We start from the raw sequence: 19837 nt of genomic DNA on the forward strand, positions 1-19837 counted from the left end.
CTCTGGGTAAAACAAAATTCTTCTCATCTCCATACTGGTTCTTTTGCCAATTAACTTAAAAATGTGTCTTCTGGTTGTCAATCCACCCACCAGAGGAAACAGTTTCTCCCTATCTACTCTAACAAAACACTTCATAATTTTGAACACCTTTATTAAATCTCTCCTCAACTTTCTCTGTTCTAAGGAGAATAATCCCAGACTCTCTTGTCTCTCCACATTTGTGAATTCACTCATCCCTAGTGTCATTCTTGTAAACCTAGTCTGCACCCTCTCCAAGGGCCTGGCATCCTTTTTAAAGTGTGGTCCAACTGAGGCCTAACCAGCGATTTTTAAAGGTTCAATATGACTTGCTTGCCTTTATACTCAATGCCTCTATTTATAAAGCCAAGGATCCCATATGTGTTTTTAACAGCTTTGTCAACTTGTCCTGCCACCTTCAAAGATTTGTATATGCAAATTCCCAGGTCTCTCTGATTCTGAACCCCCCCCTTAAAATTGTACCATTTATCCTATATTGCCTCTCTTCAATCCTCCTCCAAAAATGCATCGCGTCACACTTCTCGAATTAAATTCCATCTGCCATGTATCTGCCCATTTCACCAGCCTGTCTATGTCCTCCTGTAGTCTGCTGTAATCCTCCTCAATCCTCATACTCCATCCTTAATTAGAATGCGTAGAACATACAGGTTGCTCGTTCTAGTAATACTGAATGTAATGTCAACATTACTAGCTCCAATTGAGATTTTTAATCTGATATTTACCCAATAGGTGGCATTGTAGTTCATAATCTGTATTAGATAGTAGAAATTTAGAAAATACTGTTTTGTGTTAGAATTCTTCAAAACTTTTAAAACTTACAGTGAGAATTGAAAAGATTCATGAGCACAGAAATTGTTTAGTTGCATAGTTTTTTATATTTCAGAGTTATACTTCCAAGGTTTCCAAAGAACATAAATTACAATATGTTTTTGTTGCTTGAAAATGAGCAAATGAGCAATCTCTCTCATGCTGGCATGAAGCAATTGTTAGTTAAAAGCTGAATAATAGTGACTTCGAAGATTGTTATTGTAATTAAAACTAGCACAATCCATAAATTACTGCATAAATCTTTACCAAGATCATATGAATAACCCAGAATGGAACTATTCAGCATAAATGAACATAAACTCCATTTTCATAAATTGTGGAACATACAGTCAATGTGATTGTTGTGGATAGGAATCGGTATATTTTCATTGGTAGTAGTGCTTTCAACTGTCCTTCTGTCTCAGTGTTACCTGACATTTCTGCATGATTACCTTGTTTGAAAAAGTTCAAGATGTTTTTCTTCAATCTAGTGGTTACTTCCTTGGAATACCATTGTAAAATATGTCTTGACATTTTTAATATAGACGTATCCATTCTTCAGTTGAACTGACCTGGAGATGGAGGAAGAAATTGATTTCTTCATTCACAATTGTATTTTAAAAGTATGAGGGTATGTTTGTTTGGTGGTATGTGGCCAATGGTAAATCAATACTGAGTGAACTAATACCATTTGTAACAAGCTGTCCTGTGGAGGATTAACCAAGATGCAAGAATACTAGTTGCATAATCGTGGGTAACTGGGTGCCACTGTATACTTTATCAAGAATTTCCAGTGGAGAACTGGAGAATCATGGAGAACATGATCCTTTTGATCTAGGGCATGGGGTTGATAAAATAACTCCCCCTTTCTGGTAGCTACCAGATACCTACATAAAATCAGTTTGTATAATTTCAACTCAGTTCTGAGTGGGTATGGGTCCAGAGACAAACATATCTATAAATTGGCATTGATTGCCTCTAAACTGCCAGTATTGCCTCAAGAACCCCCCCCCACCCCGACCTCTGTTCGGGTCTGAAATGCTGTACACTGTCCAGCTCCTTGGGACATCCTCCCGACGTGAAAGGCACTATACAAATGTAATCTTGTTGTTGTATTGCTAAAATGTGGTATGTACAAGGATTGGACAGATGAAGTAAAAGAGAAGTCTCAAGATTGGAGTTGAAGCATATTGTTCGGACAGGAGCATATTGTTGGGACAGGAGCCATTTAATCTGTGCTATACCAAATCTGGGAATGCACTGTGCTGACATTGGTGTAATATCCTGGATTTTCCTACTGCATTTAGTATTACAGGAGAAAGGGCAATGTTGTCATAATTGAACATGACCCCAAATTAAGAATCCCAAGAATTGCAGCATAATCTTTAGGATTTCAGCAAGTACCAAGAACATGGGACAGCTTCTATTCTGCCCTCAGTAGCTCATCTTCTAATTGATGTATATGTTTCTCTTTTGGTCATAATGCTCTTGCGCATTTAGACACTTTCAATTGCCAAGAACTCTTGTATCCTGCATGTGACTAAATAATCATGAAATGTAATGACTCATGAATCCTATTATAAATCCTACCTTCACGTGCTCCATTTTATATTTAAATGTGATTGATGTTATACAGTTTACACAGGAGCTATAAGTCTACAAGTAAAACATTAATTCAACACTCTTAGTAGCAATCAATGTACTGGAGCTACTAAATAATTAATCAAAGAGTAGAATTGTTGGAGAAATAACATGCCTGACATATACTCACATCAGTTAAGAAAGAAAATATAAAGTCTTGAAACTATTGAAGATTATTTAAAAAAAGTACTTGCAATTTTATAGTAAGTGCACTCCACTAAATTGTTAATATCAGATAATAACAGCAATTTCTAGGCACCAAAAATTTGCTATTTATTTGCATGGTATTGCACACCACTCAAATGCAAATCAGATAATTGCATAATTTGTTTAATTGCATAAAAGATATATTCCTACCTGTATAATTTGATTTGAAGCTACAGACTTTGAATGACCTTGTGGTTCTGGGAATATGGAAAGAATGGGCTACCATATTTTCATAGAATCATAGAATTGTACAGCACAAAAAGAGGCCATTCGGCCCAGCGAGTCTGTGCCGGCTCTTTGAATAGAGCAATTAATGTCAATCCCACTTCCCAGCCCTTTCCCCATAACCCTGCAAAGCCGTCCTCCTCAAATACCCATCTACCGCGTTTGTAAAAGTAGTTATCGAATCGGCCTCGACTACCCTTTCAGGCAATGCGTTCCAGATTCGAACAACTCGCTGCGTGAAAAAAATTGTTCTCACCTCTCCTCTGCTTCTTTTAGAGACTATTTTGAATCTGTGACCTTGAGTCACCAACACACCCACCAGTGGAAACAGTTTTTCCCTTTCCAACCTATCAAATCCCCTCATGATTTTGAAGACCTCTATCAGGTCTCCTCATAATCTTCTCTGCTCCAATGAGAATAATCCCAGCCTCTCCAGCCTTTCCTCATAATCAAGGTCCCTCATTCCTGGTACCATCCTCGTAAATCTCCTCTGCACCCTTTCCAATGCCTTAACATCCTTCCTATAGTGTGGTACCCAGAACTGGGTGCAGTATTCTAACTGGGGCCTAACCAGTGTTTTATGTAGGTTAATCATAACTTCCTGACTCTTGTACTCTATGCACCTATTTACAAAGCCTAGAATCCCATTTGCTCGCTTTACAGCCTTTTCTACCTGTCCTGCCACCTTCAAGGATTCATTTACCTGCACCCCTGTATGTAAACATGGTACACAAACCTTGTCTTACTGTCACCAGCCAGTTCAAGTTATTTCATTACAAGAAAAATAACATTTATTGTATTTGTTATGTGTATGTTGTATAAAATCTGATTTATACATAACTTTATATAAGTCATATGTGGAGTGCTGTAGCTCAGAGCCTTGCTTAGCGAGTGGGAGACTTGGGTTTGATTCCCAACAGGGCGAAAAATAATGGGCAAATTTCCTTACTCCACATGCCTCTGTTTACCTAGCAGTAAGTAACAACTCGGTTCTTAGTCGATTAGTGGATCGCTTTTCTGGGGGTAATAATTAATTCAAAAAAAAAGAATAAATTGGCCACTTTAATCCATGACTGCTTGTGGGATACTGCTGTGCCAACTGGCTGCCGCATTTTGCCAACAAAATACACGGTCAATCCATTTTACAGTATATCCTGTGAAGCAATTTGAGACATCTCAACGATGTGATCAGGCACTATATCAAATGCAAAGGTTATTATTGTTATGTGTGGTACCTTTTCAAGCGTATTATGTGATGAGAGGCAGCGCGGAAGAAAGCCGGAGCGGGAATTATAAAGAGAGGCAGCGCGGAGAGTGACAGGCAGGTGGCGCCACCAATGAACTTCAGGTAATTGCATACTCTATATAATTGCATGGTTTCTATCTGATCCTGACTCCATGCAATTGTACAGAGTGGACTGTACTTTTAAGGTAAAAGCCTCCAAATATAGTTAAATGTGATATTCAGTTTATGCACCACATTGTCTCACAAACGGATGCGAAGTATATTGTGCACAAAATGCTCCTTCTGCCTCCCTCTTTGTAAATACAACTTGCATTTATATAGAGCCCTTCACATGGTATATAGTGTTGTGGATCAGGGAATATAGCGGAATGTACTTAAATATCGAGGATTGATAAGGCAGCTAGGTAATGGGGTAATGGACCGTGGCATTTTGTGTGGAAATTTGGTTTGGGAGTGCATCGTGAGAATAGCACGAGTAAGTTAGGTCAATGACATCCCTGGTTTGCATCACAAATGCCGAAGTGCTGACCAGCGGTGGATGTTTTGAGTCCTTGCATATAACATGGGTTGAAATTTTCTGGATCGAAACAACCGCATTGTGGCATGGTTCACTTCTATCTACCTATTAAGAGCTCTTTTATGTACTTTTGTTTCTGCTCATGGAGATCTGCTAGTTCAGCTATCTGCTTGATTCCCAAACCATGTTAATGTAGTTTATGAAGACGACCTGTTGAATGTTTCTATGTACTTTTGATAAATGGATTGATTTTTGAACTGCCTTCTAGAGTTGCTCCATTTAATGAATGACGTTGCTTTTGGCTTTCTATGGTGCTTAGGAAGTGTGTGGGCAAGGCCTAAGTCAGTATTCATTTGCTGTAGGGATGGCTGTTTAATATGTTCAATACTTTGTGGCGGTAGTCAACCCTGCTAAATCAGTTTTGAACTTAACTCAAAATTAGAGATCGTTTCCCTTTGAAAATAAATGCTTTCAATAACCATAATGTTTGTCTACACAGCAAAAAAAGCTGCTTTGAACATTAATTTTGTTACGTGAACTAAAATCTTTTGATCAGATTGCACCACACTCAGTAAAAGATGTCCTTTGAGACTTGTGGTTCCTTCTGAAATGGCAAAATTATATCATAGTTGTATCTAAAAACGGAAAACAGCTTTAAAAAGATTTTATAAACTTTTAACCAAATTTCCAAAGTGGCTTCCCCACCTTAGTATTTTTTTACTGAGAACATAAGGGCATTTATCAGAGGTAAGTACATAGAAAAATTCAACGATTTCCAGCTGTCAATTGACTTGTTAAATTAAAGGATGGTTTATAATAGTAAAAACTGTTAATGAGAGATGATATTTTATAACTGTCAACAAGTTCCCTTTGGAAACAAAACTGATCAAATTTTACGCCAACAAATTTATTTTTTGATAAATTTAGCTCTATTTATATTTTGATTTTTTTTATTGATTTGTGGAACGTTGTGAAAGCTGGTTACAGTTACAGTTGGGACTGGTTGAGGTCACTAGTTCCATATTCTGCTCATACATATATCAGATCAACATTATTTAACTCTGGCATATTTTCTTCCAAACAAATATTTCTTGAACACCTGATCATGATCAGTGTATTGGGAAATATTCCAAGTATAGTGCAGTGTATATATACAACTAAACCAGTTGTCAGCTTGGTATGTTGCTTTCACATGAGGGAGTAATAATATATTGATCATGTTGGCCTCTTTAGTCATATTCTAAAAATGGAGGTTTGTAATTCTCGTTTCTAATTTGCGCTTGGAAAGGTATATGTGACTCCACTCTAGACACTTATCTCGCGAGAGCAAGATGACCCGGGTTCGATTCCCGGCAGAGCAAAATCTTAGGCAAGTTTCCTTAATCTACACACATGCATGCCTTTGTTTACCTAGCAGTAAGTAGGAACCCAGTTGTTAGTCGATTGGCGGATCACTTTTTCGGGATAATAATCCCTTAAAAAAATAGTAATATGGTCACTCAATCCATGCCGTTTTGTGGGACACTGCTGTACACATTTGACTGATGCGTTTCACCCACAAAATGTGCAGTCACTTTGCAATATATCCGGTGAAGCACTTTGAGACGTCTCAACGGCGGGATAAGACGCTATATCAAATGCAAAGCTTATTATTATTATTAGATACTCATGGTAAACATAGTCCTTTAGGACTGTTCTTTTCCTGAGGGAACACTCACTAATCAGTTATTCAATAAGAATTTCTCTGTAAATCCTCCAGGAGGAATCAAGATATCTTCAGTTTCAGATCGAGAATCATTGACCTGTTAATATTCATCTTGGACCTGTAAATAGTAGTAGAGAATAATTCATCAACCAAACAACTTTACCACCACAGTGGCTAAAACAAAGAATGTAAAGAGTTTTCTCTTTTCCGCACTTTGATGCTGATCTCTCTGGGGTGTGAGATGTAATTGACATGGAGACTGCATACTCTCTGTCAAAATTGGAAGATGATAATCCCCATTGCTGTAGTGTAACACACTATGTGGTGTCTTACACTGCAGCTTTTGCTCCTGCATGTGACGGAAAATGTCAGATTGTAATGTTGGATTGATAGTGGAGTATGAACTTTGCTGGTGGAAGCTGATAACAAGTTGATAACTTTTAAGAGAGAAGTAGATAATTATTTGGGGAGGACAAGTTTGCAGGGCTATGGGGAGAGTGTGGGGGAATGGAATTGATTTGGGTAGCTCTTTTCAAAGAGTCAACATAGACACAATGGACCGAATGGCCTCCTTCTGTGCTGTATGATTCTATGACATTGAGCCCTCCCAATCTTTCTAATAAGGGTTTATATAAATTTAACATTACTTCCCTACTTTTATACTTTATTACTCTACTCCTCTGGACATAACCCCGAATGCAGTCAAAGAGGAGGGATGGGGAAAGTTGGAGATATTTCAAGATGGATTTCCAGCAGAAAATTCTCCCAACCAATGGGGGGCAGATAGGACAGGGGACATCAAGTAGCCTGAAGCTGGCTGAGTGAAAGATGTGGTCAGGTCGATAGGGTTTTAGGAGGTTGCAGAGGTAGGGTAGGTAGAGGGCATGTGAGGATTTGAATGAGAGGACGAGGATCTTGAATTTGATCCGCTGGGGAATGAGGAGCCAGTGGAGCTGAGTAAAGATGGGGATAGTAGGGTTGCAGAGCTTGGTGTGGGAGCGAGCGGGTATGCCCTGCAGAGATCTGGGTAGTTTTCAGTTTTTATATGGAGGAGCTGTTGAACAGTGTGTTGGAATAGTCATGCCTGAATGTGATGAAAGTGAGAATGAAAGTTTTAACATTTAGTAAGTATCAAATAGCTCTTTTCTGTCCTCTGTGGGAACATTTCACTATCTACTGGTGAGAGGGATGGTGAGCAACTCATTTACAGATCTGAGCCAGTACTACTTGGTGTCAGCTGCCAAGTATCTGACAGTAGCTCAGCATTAACTTTACCACAACAATGTGGCCAAGGTCAATAACTCAGCGATTTGGAAGTCAGAACCTGTTTATTCACTGTCACGGCGTATTGAGTTTTGCAGCAATAGATTGTTGCATTTCTGTATATTGTTGCATCTCTCATGTTTTGTTACAAAATTATATTTCAGAACAGAAATAGTATATTACAATTTCCCAGACGTACTCAAAATTGAACAGAGGGTAACCAGTGGGAAAGTCCTTGCATTGCTTGCACATGACTAACTATTTTTACATGCAATAAAAAGCATCCAATTCTACGTTATTTTTCTGTATGTAATCACGTTTATTAGGTTTTAAAAATGTGAACTCATTAAGTTGTAAAATATCTTTTAAAAATAGTATACATTACATATTTAAAAATTGCATTGGTTAGTGCCCTGTTCCTCATTCTGAGTTTTTAAATGCCTGGGTATTGAATCACCATCTTTCAGTACCCAGTCGTATAAACAAGAAGATGGCTCCCAAATTGGGAATCCCGCTACCAGAATGTAGAGTCTTTTGTTTAAAAAACACATTGTATTCTGCAGATGAATATGTGAGGATAATATTATCCTTTAGCATTCCATAATTGCAAGAAACAAGTTCAATACATGGAATTGCCAAGTTCCATTCCAGACACGGGGAAATCTCCTTGTATACACAGGTACTTAATAATAATAATAATCCTTGCATTTGATATAGCGCTTTTCACGTCGGGAGGATGTCCCAAAGCGCTTCACAGAACACACTGTAAAGTGAATTGACTGTACATTTGTGGGCGAACGCGGCAGCCAATTGCGCACAGCAATGTCCCACAAACAGTCGTAGATTGAAAATGACCAATTTTTTTTATTGTTTTTGGTTTTGGAGGGATTATTATTAGGCTCTGTGTGGAGTAAGGATACTTGCCCAAGGTTTCGCCCTGCCTGGAATTGAACTCAGGTCTCTCGCTTGCAAAGCGAGTGCTCTAACCACTGAGCTACAGGACTCCACTTGTGTGGAAATCTGTTTGGTTTAGATTCTCTTAATTATGGTAATTGTTTTCTGCATGTGCTCGACTCCCAGCTGACCAAAATAACACATTATTCAGGATGGCAGCACACGTTTCCCTCGAGAGTCCATTTAAATCATATTTCTGATCTTATCCATTTGTCAGAGAGGCTAAGCATTTCATGAAGAGAGAATTAAAGAGAAAACCTATGAACTAATTTTGTACTACTCATTCAACTCCTTGTGGGCTAGTTACAAAGCACAATAACAATCAGCAGGTTATATTAGATCAACTTTGCGGTCAGGGAAGAGCACGTAGTTCTACAGAGATAAAAGGGAGCGTGTGGGAAACTATATATATTTTTTATAAATGTCACGCTAAAAGTACTACATGATACATGTACATTAAATTTGTATTTGAGACTATTTGTATTGACTGGGTCACTCTCTAATACAGCTAGTTTAGTTATTCATACATTCATAAAAGCCCCCTCCCTCCTCAGTTTCAAATCCCGCCTAAAAACCTTCCTTTTTGATTGTGCTTACGATCACCTCCACCCTCCCACTCCCCCTGGCTCGGAGTCAGACTCCGCCACTGTCACAGGCTGCCCTACGTGAAGGGTGCTATATAAATCCAAGTTGTTTTTGATGTGACTATGATGCTCAATTACGTGATTGGCCTCTATAAATTAATCCAGAGCAGCTGCGAACAGCGCTACCGTCAGTAGTTGTATTATGTTGTGGGTGCTGTCAATGGGGTGGCACTCTTCTTACTTTAATGGAATGCCAGTCTGGATTGACTTCTGTGCTGGCCATACTATATTTATATATAGAGACTGATATTATCTCTTATAATCCACAATGACAGCACCAGTATGTCATGTCTACTCTGGACTCCATAGAGAACTGTGTCTTTAGTAAAATATAATTGGTGGATGCCGAAACCGAGAATAGTGCTCAATTCTTGCAATCCCAATTTCATCTCCCTCTGTAAAAACAGGAGCAAACTATTGTATTCACCATTTCTTCTTTCTGAATTACATAATTGCCCCCTTCAGCTCCAAGTGGTTTCACGATTTCTTTGAGTATCCTCTTAGTTTTTATGTCCATGTAAATGTGTTTTCTTATCCTATCCAGTGTTGAATATCCTAAACTCCCTGCTTGTCGACTTTCCCACCTCTTCTCTCCACAAGCTGCAGATCATGTAGAACTCTGCAGCTCATGTCCTCTCCCACACCAGGCTCCGTGATTCTATCACCCCCATCCTTGCCTGGCTCCACTAGCTCCCCATCACCCAAAGCTAGAATCCAAAATCTTCACCTTCAAAGCCCTTCACAGCCTTGCTCCTCTCGACCTGCTAACTGCATATCAACCTGTTCACTCCCTCGGCTCAGCGGGCTCCAGCCTTCTCCATGTCCCCACCCCACCTTCGGCAGTCGAGGCCTCAGCATCTCTGCCCCACTCTTTGGAACTCTATTCTATAGTCCCTTCGCTTGCTCCCTCTCTTGCCTCCTTCAAGGCCTATCTCTACACTCTCCTCTTCGACCGAGCCTTCAGACACCCTCTTACCCCTAACTTCCTTACCCTCCACCTCTCCTGACCCCTACCCTGCTCTCGGATCCAAATCCTTGGTTGTCCAGCGCCTTGGGACATCGTCCTGACTTGAAAGCCGCTACAAACGTAATTTGTTGTCGTCGTTGTTATTGCTTTTTATTTTGACCTCCAGTCTTTTTCATATCCCCTTTTATTATTCTCCCATTTATTGCCCCTTCTTCCCTATTATACATTTTTTTCTTTTTGATCAGACCTATATTCATCATACTCCTGATTTTAAGTCATGGAGGAGATGGTTGTCCAAGACTGTTAAGATTGATCATGTACCATGTGATAAGAGGAGGTAATAAATGGGATATGCATGCTCTCTATTTTGTGAATCAGATAAATGTACTGTGTTTTTCTTATGAAGTTTCTGTATCATTCGGAGGTCACCAAAGAATTACAAATTAACAATAAATTTTATGTGGCAAAATCTTGTCTGGAGAATGGGCTGTGATAGTATTTCACCCCATTATTATCATTTTGTGTTGTCCTGTAACTCAGTAGTTAGAGCACTTCCCTTGAAAGCGAGAGACCTAGGTTTGATTCTCAGCAGGGCAAAACCAGTTTCCTTACTCCATCCGCCTGATAATAATCCCTCAAGAACAAAATAATAAAATTGGTCACTTCAATCCACGACTGTTTGTGGGACACTTTACAGTACATACTTTGAGACGTCTAGAAGATGTGAAAATCGCTAGATCAAATACAAGGATTATTATAATCAAAAGTAGCACTTTTAGCGTGAAATTTATGAAAGAAATATATAGTTTCCCACACCCTCCCTTTTATCTCTGTAAAACTATATGTTCTTCCCTGACCGCAAAATTGATCTAAAATAACCTGCTGATTGTTATTGTGCTTTGTAACTAGCCCACAAGGAGTTGAATGAGTAGCACAAAATTAGTTAATGGGTTTTCCCTTTAATTCCCTCTTCATGAAGTGTTTAGCCTCTCTGACAAATTAATAAGATACGAAATATGATTTAAATGGAAACGTGCGCTGCCATCCTGAATAATGTGTTATTTTGGTCAGCTGGGAGTCGAGCACATGCAGAAAACAATTACCATAATTAAGAGAATCTAAACCAAACAGATTTCCACACAAGTACCTGTGTATATAAGGAGATTTCCCCGTACAGGAATTAAGGGATATGGCATTTTGATTCAATGATTTGCCAAGATTCAATAAAGTGTTATACTATTTGTATAGTATACTAATTTTAAAATATTTTACAACTTAATGAGTACACATTTTAAAAAAGCTAATAACCATTACATACAGAAAAATAATGTAGAATTGGATGCTTTTTATTGCATGTAAAAATAGTTAGTAATGTGCAAGCAATGCAAGAACGTTCCCACTCATTACCTCAGTCCCTTTAATATTAAATCTTCACTGTGTCAAAGGTGTGTGAGCAGATTTATTGCCCCAATTCACATTCTCTTTTGGATCATTAAATTTCAAAAGTAAATAAGCAATATCACTGTTATACTATTAGTTTGGAGATGAGCCTTCAGAGGCAGCTGGTATTGTACAATGGCCATTTTTCTGGATTTGTTCACACCTGACTTAGCCGTTGCCTCTACATACAGGGTACTGCACCGTACCATGTGCAGTTCAGGTCTTCACAACATGAGAAGCTGTCCAGACTATAGAAGCAGCATAGAAGAAAAACGTACTTCAGAAGGAGCATAAGATAATAGGGAAAAGGGGGAGGCCATTGAGCATGTTCCACCACTTTATTCAATCTTGGCAAATCATTTAATCAAAATGCCATATCCCTTAATTCCTGTACTGCCCAAGTGCCTGTGTATCTTTTTTTTTAAAAGTCCCTATTGATTCAGACTTTAAAGAATTGTGAGCCAATCTTTCCATATATTTCCAGCCCACTGTATGCCACCTACATATGGGAATGTCCATGTATAGGTGGCATACATGGAACAATGTCTGGTTTGGATTCTTTTAAGCATAATGATGGGTTTCCGCATTTGGCATTTGAGACGAGCCTGGCCAAAAATAGTTCAACAAACTGCTTCCTAACCTTGGTTCTAACTGTCTTAGTATTGATTTTAGGGCAGTGCTCCCAATGTAACTAATCTCTTTAACAAGGCATAGGCTTAAAAGGGATGAGCTATGATGAATGACTGGAGAACATAAGGCCAATAAATAAATTGCATTCAACAGTTATGTTTAAGGACTTTCATCATGTAGTTTTGTGACCTCTTGTGAATTCTACGTTTCTTTTATTAAAAAAAATGCAGTATTATTTAATCCTGTTTACTTTGCGTTAACATTGATTTTTTGCTCTGATTAAACTCATCACAAACGTGGAGGGCAAATTGAAATGACTAAAAACCAAACTTTGTGAAATGAGTACTTCATCATTTTGTTGAGCCTTAAAAGAGAGAAAAATAAACATCTCTCAGTTAGTACTGATAGCATTACTTGTCTAAAAAGGAATAGATTTTGAAGATTTGATTCATTTAAATATGAATGAAGAAGCTTGATATGCAAATATATTGGGTAACCACAGGCAAAGATTGAAGACACTACATAGAAAGAAGCAATGTGGAGTTGTAATTTCTTTTGAGGCACGCAAGCTTGAGCTTTTTTACACAAATTGGAAGAGGATACATTGACTTAGACAACTACACTTGTGGAGTTGGTTCTCAGTGTGAAAGCTTCATGATTTGTTTTTCACGCTCGTACGTAGATATCGTGAACTTTCTGGGATATTTGTAGCAAGGCAGATACAATTGTCAGTGGTTGGTGCTGTAAGGGATGTTATTAGAAAAATTTCATTCTAAATTAAAGTGTTTAAAGGGGAAAAACAGTTGCGTAAGCACACCCCAGATAGAATAAAACAATATTTATAAAAGTGCAGTTTTCTTTCTTTCAAATGTTCTCATTTGAACAAGCTCTTAATTCTCCAATGCAGCAATGAGGGAGCATTGCAATGTTGGTGGTGATGTTCTTCAGATGAAATGTAAAACAGAGAACTGCATATTTTGGTGGTGGGCGATAAAGATCCTATGATACTATTTTGAAGAGCCGAGAAGTTCTCCCTGCATCTTTATCAACCTTCCCCTCATCCAAATACTGTATAGCAGACACTTGGATAATCTTCATTGCTGGTTATGGGATATTTCTGCTGAAGATTAGTTAGGTTTCTATTTATAACAGGTCACCGTTTAAAATTTATTAAGTAAGGTGCTTTGAGACATCATTAAAGGCACAATGTTAAATGGAAATATGTTCTACATTACCTGGGTCACTCCTTCTGTACTCAATTGCTTTAAGTGACATATGTTGCTGAGAGGTGTGGAGCAGATTAATCAGCTTTTAACAGGGTAACTGCTGTGCATTAACCTGATGGTTGATCAAGTGCTGCCTGGCCCTGGAAAATTTATATACAGATGAATAAGCAGGAAGTTCTACCTGTATTCTAAGTATATTTATATATATATATATATGTTTTAAAATGTGTGCTTAATATAGTATATATTATTTACATCAAAACATCTCAAAGCACTGGAGTGTCAGCTTAGACTATGAGCTCAGAGTCCTACTTGGGGGCATCAACCCACAACCTTCTCATTCTGAGGTGAGAGTTCCATCACCTGAGTAAAGCTGATATCTATTAAAGGTTGGACAATGAGATAAGCATTGTTGTTTTATGTAGCTACAAATCTTTTGATCACATTTTATGACTGGAACTGGTAAAGCGTCACTTAAATAGGTATTTTTCTTTTCTCTTGAGTCACTGGTTGTCTTAATCTTTAGACTATCAGTACTTCTTTTCTATATTTTATTTCTCTTAAAAAGAACATTCAATCAATCTGTTCCTTTTCAGCCTGTTTTTTCCCTACATTTGTGTTGGAGAATGGAAGGTTTTGATTGGCTGAAAAAGCCCATTTTTTTTAAGCAAACAACCAAAATGTGTTGATGGATTTTAGTTGCTTTCTTATCCAAGCAGATCAATCAAACATGTTTTTATTCGTCAAGGCAAGGTTTTTATTTGCCTAAACTAAAACATGTTTGGATAAGGATTAATAATGTCTGACTCTTGATGTTAAGATGAAAAAAACATTTGTATATAAAGTATTTCCACCTCGGCTATTATTATTTTCAACAGAATAAAGCAATTGCATTTGCATCATTTAACACTTATTAATATCCACATTCTTATGAAGTGTCAATTTAATTTTATATTGTTTGCCTGTGTACTGACACTTTTTTGGGGAAGAATCTTACTCATTCACTGGAGGACTAAATTGTTCCAATATGCAAAAGAGAACAAAGAAAAACTATGATCTCAGAACTGTTGCTCAACGGCAGGCTTTATTGATCAAAAATCCCACATATGGCAAATCTTGAATTGCACTTCTTTCTCTCTTGCCCCCCCCCCCTCACAAACACACACACACAGCAAAGAAAGCTGCAAAGAAAAGTCCTAGCAGAGAGCTGGATAACTAGAGAGCACTCTAGGTTTTGAGTGCACTTTGATTGATGGCTGAATGGCTAAGAGAGATGATGACAAATTGTCAAGGAAATTTTACTCTCCTTTAAGGTACTTTTAATGCTGATTTAGAGTTGTTTTTCTAATCTTTTTGCATCAGAAATGGTTTTAATAATTCACTTTCGATAGCAAATTTTATGTATGTGTACTCCATTTATGGCTGAAACAACAATGTAAAGTGTAATATAATCCATACAGGCCGGTGATGATTTCTTCCATGCCATTCACTTCACTTACAAGGTCTTTTTTTCCCCCCCACCACAGTGGGAAAGATATGTGATAAACATTTAAGAGCCCAGGTTTGTACTGCGGAGCATGCATGCACAGATTCTGTTTTGTTGCTATTTCTGTAAGATTTGCCTCCCATAAATCCCGAACAACAACAACTTGCATTTACATAGTACCCTTCATGTAGCATAACATAAATTTGATAGAAATCTCAGGACAAGGTTTAGCCAATCCACTTTGTCCTTCTAATGTGAAAGATGTTTTCTAAATGTAATTTTAATGTTGTTCTATTTGAAAACAACATAAAATTGTTAAAATGTCAGTTCTCCAATGCATTTTGAGGTTGTATTTCAGCTGGTGCTCCTACAAATTTAGTATGAAATTCCTCGAGGCAGGAAATTCCTGAAACACGTATTTATATTTATAACTGGTTCTGCAGTCTGGGCTCAGCATTTGAATACTTTGATTTAAGAGAACTGCCCCGTTCTGTTTGTAATTAAATCCTCCTTTTAAATAATTTTTAAATGTTCATGCTCACTACTTACTTTTAATAAAAAGTGATTACATAATTGTGGCAATATACGTTATGTTGGAGCAGTTTATGTTACCACAAGAGTTGGGGGCAGAGTGCCAATTAAAATAACTCTTTCATCCCCACATTTTTAAATTTCCAATTACTGGATAACAACAACAACTTGGATTTATATAGCGCCCTCCACGCTGGATGGCATCTCAGAGCGCTTTACAGTTTCAGAACCCAGGACCAAGCCAGGGGGAGGGGGTGGGGGGGGGGAAGGTGACCAAAGGCGCGGTCGAAAACAAAGGTCTTCAGCAGAGACCTAAAAATGGGAAGGGAGGGAGCGAGACGAAGGGAGTGAGGAAGGCAGTTCCAGAGCCTCGGGGCGTAATGGCTGAAGGTACGACCGCCGAGGGTGGAGCGGAGGACGCGGGGGACAAGGAGGAAGCCAGACCTGGAGGAACGAAGACAACAGGTGCTGTTTTGAGGAGAGAGGAGGTCAGAGAGGTAGGGGGGTGCAAAGGAGTGCTCATATTAGCTGTATTTGATATTATCCTATTTGATGCTCATATTAGCGATCAAAGTCTTGGAAGGGCTGCAAGAATAAGGTGGAAGTTTATTTGTATGCTTCTTGGTGGTCAACTAAGTGAAGACTTTGTGGCAAGTTTGCCGCCTCCTGTTTTATAACACTGATGAAACATGTAGAAAAACTAAATGTTAATTGCTAATATTGAGGTAGAGAAAGAAAGAAAAAAAAAGCAGTGATATGAGTGATTCTGGTTGGTCCTTATTTTTCCCCACAATCTCTCCCAAACTTCAATAATAATAATAATCCTTGCATTTGATATAGTGCTTTTCACGTCTTCTAGAGTCTCAAAGCGCTTCACAGAATATACTGTAAAGTGAATTGACTGTATATTTGTGGGCGAACGCAGCAGCCAATTGCACACTACGATACAACCTGAAAAGTCTGGAAATGCAAAATTGGGAGAATTGGGAGTTATATTGTGCAGTTTCATTGCAGTGTGATATTTGGGTTTATAAAGTGCAATCTTGCTATAAACACGATGCATTATAATAATTATTATAATCCTTGCATTTGATATAGAGCCTTTTCAAGTCATCGAGACATTTCAAAGCACTTCACAGGATATACTATAATGTGGAGTGACTGTATTTTCTGTGGGCGAGACGCGACAGCCAGTTGCGCACAGCAATGTCTCACAAACAGCCATGGTGTGAGTGACTAATTTTATTTGAGGGTTTGTTTACCAGGCTGTGTACCTAAGTCTTAGCTGACTTCACATGCAGATAATGTACAGTTTCAAGTTGTGATATTGTACGTTTCAACACTCAACTGAAACATCCTAGTTGTACTTAACGAATATACGGAACAATGCAATATTTAACAGACCTTTTTCTCCTTTTTGTTTTTTGGCAGGATGTATGTGGTTCTAATGACGCCACGTTTTTCTTTATAAAACACCCGCTATTGGTTTTATGTTCCTGCACTTTAACCATTGTTTCCTCAGACACTTAAAATGTTCTGGACTGAAATTTTCATTTCAGTTTTCCCATGGGAAATCTAAAGCACCAGCTTTACTTTCCTCTTTCTACAAAGTTGTACTTCTTTGTCTGTTATTCTTTTGGGAATTAATTGTTTGTCTTCAGGGCTTGGGCTCTTTTATGGTAGAAGAAGAGAAATAACATTACCAATAGAATATTGAATTCCCTTTTATCTCTGAATTATTTTTAAACAGGATGCTTGACTCAAAGCTATTTGTAAAGGTGTTGCTTTATTCCCCTACTGAGTAGTTTAGGCACATTCAAAGTTGTCGTACAGCATCTTCTGTTACAGTCTACTGTGTAATATTCAAGACAACCAAAAGACCTAAGCCTGCTGTTTTCTTCTGAAACTTCTTGCATTTTATGTTCATTATTGCAAAAAGATTGGTGTTTTTTTGAATTGCAAGGAACTGACAGTAGAAAAATAGAAGGGTAAAAAGATGATATACAGTACAGAACCCAATGTCTGCACTAATTTGGACTGATTTCCACTGTGGCTGTGATAACAATGCGGATGTGAAGCCATTTGTACCCAAACCAGCTTCTATCAATAACTATAGTGTCATGATTTTCCCACTGAAACACTCACCCATGCCTTTATTACATCCTGCTTAGAGTTTCCCAATACATTCCTTAAATATCAAAATGCTTAAAAGGTATACAATTTTGAGGTCAAAAGGTACATTTAAAATTGCCTTTTTAAGCTCTGTTTAAAGCTCTTAACGCATTCTAAATGTGCTGCTACCATATAGGGAATTTTTTGAGTAAAATACTGACTATTAGAAACCAGACACTGTATTCGGTAACCATTTTAGTTCAGGGTACATTTTATTCCAAATATTAATGCTTCATCAAAGGCAATTATACACAATAAGTGTTAACTGGCTTGATGTACTTTGATCAATTATAATTTTTATGTGTGTGTGTATATATACATCAATTATAATATATAACTCATCACTCCAAGGGAAAGGAACAATGATGAGTTACCTGGAGTGGCGTATTAGGCATATGTGGCTGGGTTATTGACATCATGATGACTTAAGTGATTGTGACAAGTTAAGCCAAGGTCGAGTTATCCGGACTTTACTGTATATACACATACTCCTTGTATTTGGTATAGCATCTTATTATGTTGTCAAAACGTCTCAAAACCCTTTAAATGATTCACTGTAAAGTGCAGTGATTGCATTTGTAGATGAACGAGGCAACAAATTTGCACATAACAATGTCCCAGGAACAGTCGTGGGAATGACCAATTATGTGTTTTTCTGGAATTTATAACTTGTGGTGGTTCTGTGTAATGTAATTTGGGTGATGTCAAAAACTTGTGGCTCAGTCTAAATTAGATGTATTGTTCAATTACATTGAATAAAACAAAGTTTTGAAATGTGTTTTTTTCAATTTAGACAAATTTGACCAATTCTGGGCCATCAATCGAAAACTAATGGAGTGTCCAGGAGATGAAGGAGGTTTCCGGTATATTCCTTTCAGGATATATCAGGTGAGAACCTTTAGCATACCTACATCAACTTTGAAAGCCATAGTTTATTCGCTAGTCATAGGTGCATTTGAAGACGGTTTTGATAATGTTGTGATGTATTTTACTCAGGATGCATTTTACTTGGGGTACAGTTGTAAACCAAGAATATCCTAGGAATTGTAATATTTTATTCTCATTTAAAAAAAAATAAAAGGAATATTTTTCACCTGACAAAATAAATGCACTGATTGACTTCATACTTTAGTGACTTTTCCTTCTGACAAGTGGTAAATTGCTTGCGAAGAAGCCTTCCTTCAAAAGACCACTGCATTCCTCTCCAAAGCAGGTGAAATATTGATGTTTTAAAATTAATAAATAACAACAGTATTGAATGGTTCCTAAATTCCATTCTTCACATAACTGAAAGACTAATGTGCAAAATGTCCTTTTCGGCAATCTATTTTGAACATGCACTTTCTGTCTCATTTTAATCTCAAATTAATCACAAGCCGCTCAGGAGTTGCGTTTTTAGCTAAGCATTGCTGACTCATCTCCGACTCATCTGATGAAAGCTTACAAACAAAGGGGAAGTGCTGTATCAAGTATGAGACAGCAAATTGGTGTCTTGCGCAACTGTTTCCGTGAAATTCTTGGTAGTGAAATAATTTTGGGGTAGTGTAAATTTTCTATGAGCTTTAGCTTGTGCAGTGTTTATGGATACATTTTTTCAATTGACAGTTTCTCATAATGGTAATTGTGCTGGTTAGAACTAAACTTTTTCTAGTTAATACTAATCTCGCCTCTGGGTTGAAAGGTTATAGGTTCAATTCGACTCACAGACTTGAGCCTCCGCTGATACTCCAATGTAATGGTTGAGCATTATGTTGTTGGAGATGCTAACGTTCGGATGGGACATTAAACCAAGGTCCCATCTTCTTGGTCATTAAACATCCCATGACATAAATTGAAAGGAGAAGAATTCTTCCTATTGTCATATTAGTGTAGTCCTCTAGCTCAGTGGTTAGAGCACTTACCTCGCAAGCGAGAGACCTGGGTTCGATTCCCGGACAGGGTGAAACGTTGGGCAAGTTTCCTTACCCTACACCCCTCTGTTTACCTAGCAGTAAGTAGGAACCCGCTTGTTAGTCGATTGGCTTATCGCCTTTCTGACTGGAGAGTGCCAGATATACCAGCATGAATTCTCACGTAACCATACCAGCATGAAGAAGATCAGTAAGAAAAACTTAAATTATAAAGCATAGAGACAAAT

At 37.9% G+C, this 19837-nt stretch overlaps 1 protein-coding gene across 4 annotated transcripts in view; it reads left to right on the forward strand.

Annotated features, from left to right (window-relative positions):
• Positions 1-19837, forward strand: part of LOC103182206 (ATG5 autophagy related 5 homolog (S. cerevisiae)) — a 166017-nt gene that overhangs the window by 22059 nt on the left and 124121 nt on the right. For all 4 annotated transcript variants that reach the window (XM_007899121.2, XM_042332876.1, XM_007899123.2 and 1 more), the window contains exon 6: positions 18494-18588. In XM_007899121.2, coding sequence (XP_007897312.1) covers positions 18494-18588 — 95 coding nt within the window. The remainder of the gene's footprint in view (positions 1-18493; positions 18589-19837) is intronic.

The sequence above is a fragment of the Callorhinchus milii genome, unplaced genomic scaffold (assembly GCF_018977255.1).
Source record: "Callorhinchus milii isolate IMCB2004 unplaced genomic scaffold, IMCB_Cmil_1.0 Scaffold3, whole genome shotgun sequence".
NCBI lineage: Eukaryota > Metazoa > Chordata > Chondrichthyes > Chimaeriformes > Callorhinchidae > Callorhinchus > Callorhinchus milii.